Here is a 5,707-nt window from a genome sequence, read left to right as displayed (position 1 = left end):
GACGTTGGCGAAAAAACGCTACGCTGAGCGCCTTATTTAGGTCGGCCTGTAATGTAGCGGTCATGCTGAACGTGAAATCACAAATCGACTGCTGAGTGGAAGACCACCCTATTTCAAAATATTTTTCAAAAATGCTCTATTACAGAAAATTCTTCAATAACACTCTTTTTAAAAATTCGGTTGAAGAACGCCCTATCTCAGAATTTGTTTCAATAACGCCCTTTCTCAAAATTTGATTGAAAAACGACTTTTCTCAGCTGAAAATGTACTGAATTTTCATTGAGATCGGTCGTTTTTCAAACTCACTCTGAGATGGGCCGTTTTTCAAACAAATTCTGAGATAGGGCGTTTTTGAAAAATATTTTGAAACAGGGTATCTTCCACTCAGCAGTAGAAATACAATACCCCCAATAAAAAATGATTTAAAATCTGTGGGAATTTCGTGGGATTTTTTATTTAAGATGTGGGAAACTGAGGGAATTTTTTCCCATTTTTGTGGGAAATTTAGCGGAGTTTATCTGGCATCACTGGTCAAGTATTGCTTTCAACCAGAGATGCCGTAATTGGTACTTTCGTACCATAACTGGTACTTTCAAAATGATTTGGTACGTTGGTACGTTGCTCTTGATTTTGGTACTTTTTCACGTAAAAGCAAATTTTTATGGATTTTTCTAATATAAGTATTATTTTGAATCGTTAAAGAATTTTATATATAAACCTATAAAATAAAAGCAAAGGCTACATTTTTTTTTCTACCACATTTTGTAGAAAAGAAGTTCCTTTTAGTATTTCTATCTTTAAAAAGAAGATATAAGTAAATCTAAGTACCTACTTGATCTCGAGTATACAAACGACCATGTGTCCTTAAGCTTTAAGTTGTACATTTGTTTCTAAAAATTATACATATATATACATTTGTAGTACAAATATTGATGTAAAGCCTCTTGTTTCCCTATTGAAAAGGAATAAATAAAATGAACAAAGCTGTTTGACTTTTATTATTAGAAAAAAAAATGTTGGTACTTTCAAAGGCATTTTGGTACGCTTTTTGGTACGAAAAAAAAAATGTCTGTGGCAACACTGCTTTCAACTCTGCTGGCGTTCTCTTTTGTGTTTTCCATTCGACATTTGAACAGTGACAAGTGAGTGATGGAATTTCTTTACGTGCTATAAAATATGGCAAATACAAATATGGAAATTGTTTTCGAAGGGGACAAATTGTACAAACTTTTGGAATTATTTGATTTAATAGATTTGTACGATTTACTGAAAGGTAAGTGTGAAAATAATATTGTGAAATAGATACAAGTGCAAACATGTGCCTTTTGAAAATGCATATGTACATACAGGAAATTTTTGTGCAGCATAACCAAAGTTAACTGTTAACTGTACATATGTATGCATGTATGTACATATGTGTGTTTGAATATACAATATTTCACAAGAAAAGAGGCGCCGCGAACATTTTTGCTTTGTATTAATTTTTGTTGTTTTTTTTTAAGAACACAACATTACGGAGGAAAGTTTAAAGTTTATGCAGAGCAGCCACATTAATGAATTATTCCCCAAAGAACTTTTGGGACGCAAAATTATTTTTGAACAGAGATTGAAGGAGTGGCAAATAGAACAAGGAGTGGTAATTATTAAATGAAAATCTAAATAATGAAATAACTAATCAAAACAAATGCAGCGCATTGAAATTTTATCTTTTCCATCAGAAAGCGCAACGCCCGGATCAGGATCAACAGAATCCATTTCTTCTAGTTTTCTTGGTGCGGTTAATGATTTAAATGAAGTAAGTATTATTTTGCGTTTCTGAGTAAATTACAAAAATAGTTTAGTAGATTTCGTTATTAGGAATTTTAAAGTCTAACGTGAATGGAAATGCTGTTTTAAAATACTTTGAAAATAATCAAAGTTTATCAACCAAGACTCGGAAACTTTTATGTTCCTCGATCACGGAATACTTAATTTATAACAAAATTAAGCCAACAAGATTTCATTTTTCGAATTTAGCGGACAAAATTATACAACTTTTCCCAAAGGAATCTAAGGTAATGCATTAGATAAAAAAAAATGGATTTGATTTTAGGTTTGCTAATTAATTTACTGTTTACAGGATACTTACTACTTATACAAAAAGTGTAAAAAGCCAAGTGGCAATTTATACGCGCACTACCACAACAGCATTTACCAACTACGAAAGGCCAAAGTTTCTGTTAATCCTGAACCAGCGAAACTGCGTTCGTCTCTTTCGTTGAATTTAGATAAAAACCTTAATACAGATTTACATTCTAATGAAAACGAAGCGAAAAATTGGCTTAAAAACAACATTGAACCGTACGATAAAGTGGTAGAATACTGGAATGGAAAAAAATATCCTCTAAAATCAAACTGCTTATTGGAAGAATGGGACAATCTCGTAACCAAATTGATACCGCGTTTTAACAATTACGCCAAAGACAAATATGGTCTTCAATTATTGGAAAAATTAACAACCAATATCGATAAAAGTAAGCTTCAATTGTTTTACATTATGAAATGTATCAAGGAGTAATAATACTCTTATATTTGCTTTGTAGATGCACGTGATGTGATTGTTTCCTTGTTGCTTCATAGTATGTTAAAACCGACTCATCGCAAAAAGAACAAGAAAACAACTTTATTTGAGTCCAGAGAAGCATTTCTTATACATGCTGCTACCAGGCAAGAGCTTCAACATAAGATACTTGAAGGTATCAATAAGTGCAAAGCTGGAGAAACAGTTCAACCACATTTGTGCGGAATCGGTGAAGATGATATAAATTTGACGGAATTTTATATATTCTTCGCTAACAGCTATTACAAAGTAGGAAATTTTATGAAAAGCATAGATGTCTGCTTAAAATTATTCGCAACGTTAGATTTAGAATACCCAGCAGAGTGCAAACAAGTGTGGGAGTTTTTGGCGAAATATTTCTTTAATTTGACACACGAAAACTTGAGCTGTGTTTCATCGCTTATTAGCGATCTCTCTTAATTTAAGAAATGGTAATCTGTTTTGTCTGTGGTGAAATATTTTTTCAATGTGAAAAGTTATTCACACATCTGCAGTATGTTCATCATAAAGGTGCTGTAGATTATTTCCAATGCTGTTTTCTAGAGTGTAAACATAAATTTGATGATTTTAAGTCATTTCGTCGCCATATGAGAAATGAGGAAAAAAAGCATGGACATACAGAAAGTGAAACTGCATTTAATATTTCTATTGATTCTGAAATCAATTCAATACATACAGAAAGTGAAACAGCATTTAATATTTCTATTGATTCCGAAATCAATTCAAGTCAAAAAAAAAGAAAAATAGAAAACTACTGAAAAACCAACATCAAATGTAAACTTAAATTTGTTAAAAGAAAACTGTTTGAAATTTACATTAGAAAAATATTCCAGCAACTACTTGCACCGAAAGGAAGTAACGTTACTACAAAAAAATATAACAAATCTTATAACTTGTCCAATTAGTGGGGAATTGGAAAAAATTGTAAAAAAATTAGAGCCAGATCATAGCGAAGTTCGTGAGAATTTAAATGAGCTAATATCGTTTTGTAAGGCACCATTCGCCAGTTTTTCTTCAGAGCATACATTTGTTAAAACGTTATTAGATTCAGATATGTACGAAAATCCTTCTGTAATCCAAATTGATAATTCACTTTCTAACTTGATTTCATGTAATTTCAAAGCAATAGACGAATCAATTGCAGCAGGTATTTTGTTCCCAATAAAATTCCAACTTAAAAAATATTTTGAATTACCGGAAGTGTATGAAAAATTTCAAAATAATAAAGCTATTTTATCAAGAAGTGTCTCACTTAAAAATTTTATAAATGGATCGCTTTGGAAGCGAAAATGCCAAAATTCTGAACGTATTATGTTTCCTATTTTCTTGTATTTCGACGATATAGAATTAAACAATCCCTTAAGTCCTCACACAGAGCCTATTCTAGCAGCTTATTATTCTTTGCCTTCAGCACCTACCTGTTTAAATCATAAATTAGAATTCATTTTTCTAGCAGCTTTATTTAAATCAAAAGACGTAAAAAAATTCGGTAATGATCGATGTTTATACAAATTAATTGAAATATTTAACGATTTAGAACAAAATGGATTGCAAATAAAAGTAAATAACCACGTAAAAACTATTTATTTTGCACTAGGTCTTGTTTTGGGTGACAACTTGGCTTTGAATTACATATTAGGTTTTTCACGATCTTTTTCTTCTACCTATTTTTGTAGATTCTGTAAAACAAGCAAAACAGAATGCCAAAATGAAGCTCAAGAAGTTTCTGACAAGCTACGCAACAAAGAAAATTATAAATCTGACGTTCAAATTAGTAACGTACAACAAACAGGTGTCAGAGAAAATTCGATTTTCAATAAATTGCATAGTTTTCATGTTATTGAAAATTTCGCAGTCGACCTTCTGCATGATCTTTTTGAAGGCGTTCTCAATTATGATTTATGTCACATAATAATGTACTTTATTGAAAATAAGTTTTTTGATCTAGTCTTTTTAAACTGTCAAAAAGCTAATTTCGATTATGATTTAACTGAAAAAGGCAATAAGTCACTCAAAGCAGAACACCTAAAGAAATTTAAACTTAAAATGACCGGGAGAGAAATGATGTGCTTTATATACATTTTCCCATTACTTGTTGGTGAAAAAATACCTAAAAATAATAAAGTATGGTTATTTTTATTGAATTTGAGCGAACTGGTTGATTTAGTGCTTTTTTCAGAATTTTCTGAAATGGACATTCAAAGCCTCCAAGAGCACATTATGCTTCATAATGAACAATATGTTCATTTATTTAAAGATACGTTGAAACCTAAACACCATTTTTTAATTCACTATTGTAAAATAATAAGAGAATCTGGACCATTGATAAATCTTTGGACGTTTTTGTTTGAGGGCAAACATAGACAATTAAAAACGTACGCAAAAAATACAACATCGAGAAAAAACATATTATTATCTTTGGCAAGGAAATTTACATTTTGTTTTTCTGAATTTATACAAAATTTTGAAATTTTAGAATATAACTGCAGCAACCGACAATACTCTTCGAAAACTTCAAAATATTACAATGAATTTAAAAAGCACTTCACAACTGATATTACAGATGAAATAATTTGTTATTCATTTGTAAAGCGATATGGCACAATATTTAAAAAAGATTTTATAATATTTTTTTATAAACCCCAATTTACAGCGTACAAAATTTGTGAAGTCTTTAAACTAGAAAGTAATGTAAATTTGCAATGAAATCAAAATTAATAAATTTGAGAGCCATTTTCAGTCCTATTTAACAGGAGGAGAATTGCAAAACTTTTATATATTTAATTTAAAAGATATTATTTTCCCTATTATTAAGTATTATAATGTAAATAATAATAAGTATTTAAAACCTAAATTTAATTTTTAAGAACAATGAAATGAAATCAATGAAAAAAAAAAGTTTTAAAAACCTAAGTTTAATTTTAAGAACAATGAATTGAAATAAATGAAAAAAAAAAGTTTTAAAAACCTAAGTTTAATTTTAAGAACAATGAAATGAAATCAATGAAAAAAAAAAGTTTTAAAAACCTAAGTTTAATTTTAAGAACAATGAATTGAAATAAATGAAAAAAAAAAGTTTTAAAAACCTAAGTTTAATTTTAAGAACAA

The 5,707-nt window shown here is 29.6% G+C and overlaps 1 protein-coding gene across 1 annotated transcript; it reads left to right on the top strand.

The window, feature by feature from the left end:
- The first annotated feature begins 455 nt into the window (after positions 1 to 455).
- On the top strand, positions 456 to 2,557 carry LOC118736093. The gene is made up of 5 exons (XM_036466198.1): positions 456 to 1,273; positions 1,503 to 1,636; positions 1,691 to 1,795; positions 1,845 to 2,054; positions 2,120 to 2,557. Exons 1-5 carry the CDS (start codon positions 1,177 to 1,179, stop codon positions 2,555 to 2,557), a joined length of 984 nt encoding a protein of 327 aa, XP_036322091.1. The 5' UTR covers positions 456 to 1,176.
- The last annotated feature ends 3,150 nt before the right edge of the window (positions 2,558 to 5,707 follow it).

This window comes from Rhagoletis pomonella, unplaced genomic scaffold (assembly GCF_013731165.1).
Source record: "Rhagoletis pomonella isolate Grant_MI unplaced genomic scaffold, Rhpom_1.0 Rhpom_scaffold_00003, whole genome shotgun sequence".
Classification (NCBI taxonomy): Eukaryota; Metazoa; Arthropoda; class Insecta; order Diptera; family Tephritidae; genus Rhagoletis; species Rhagoletis pomonella.
Note: the sequence above shows the minus strand (reverse complement) of the source record. Positions and strands in the feature narration are given on the sequence as shown.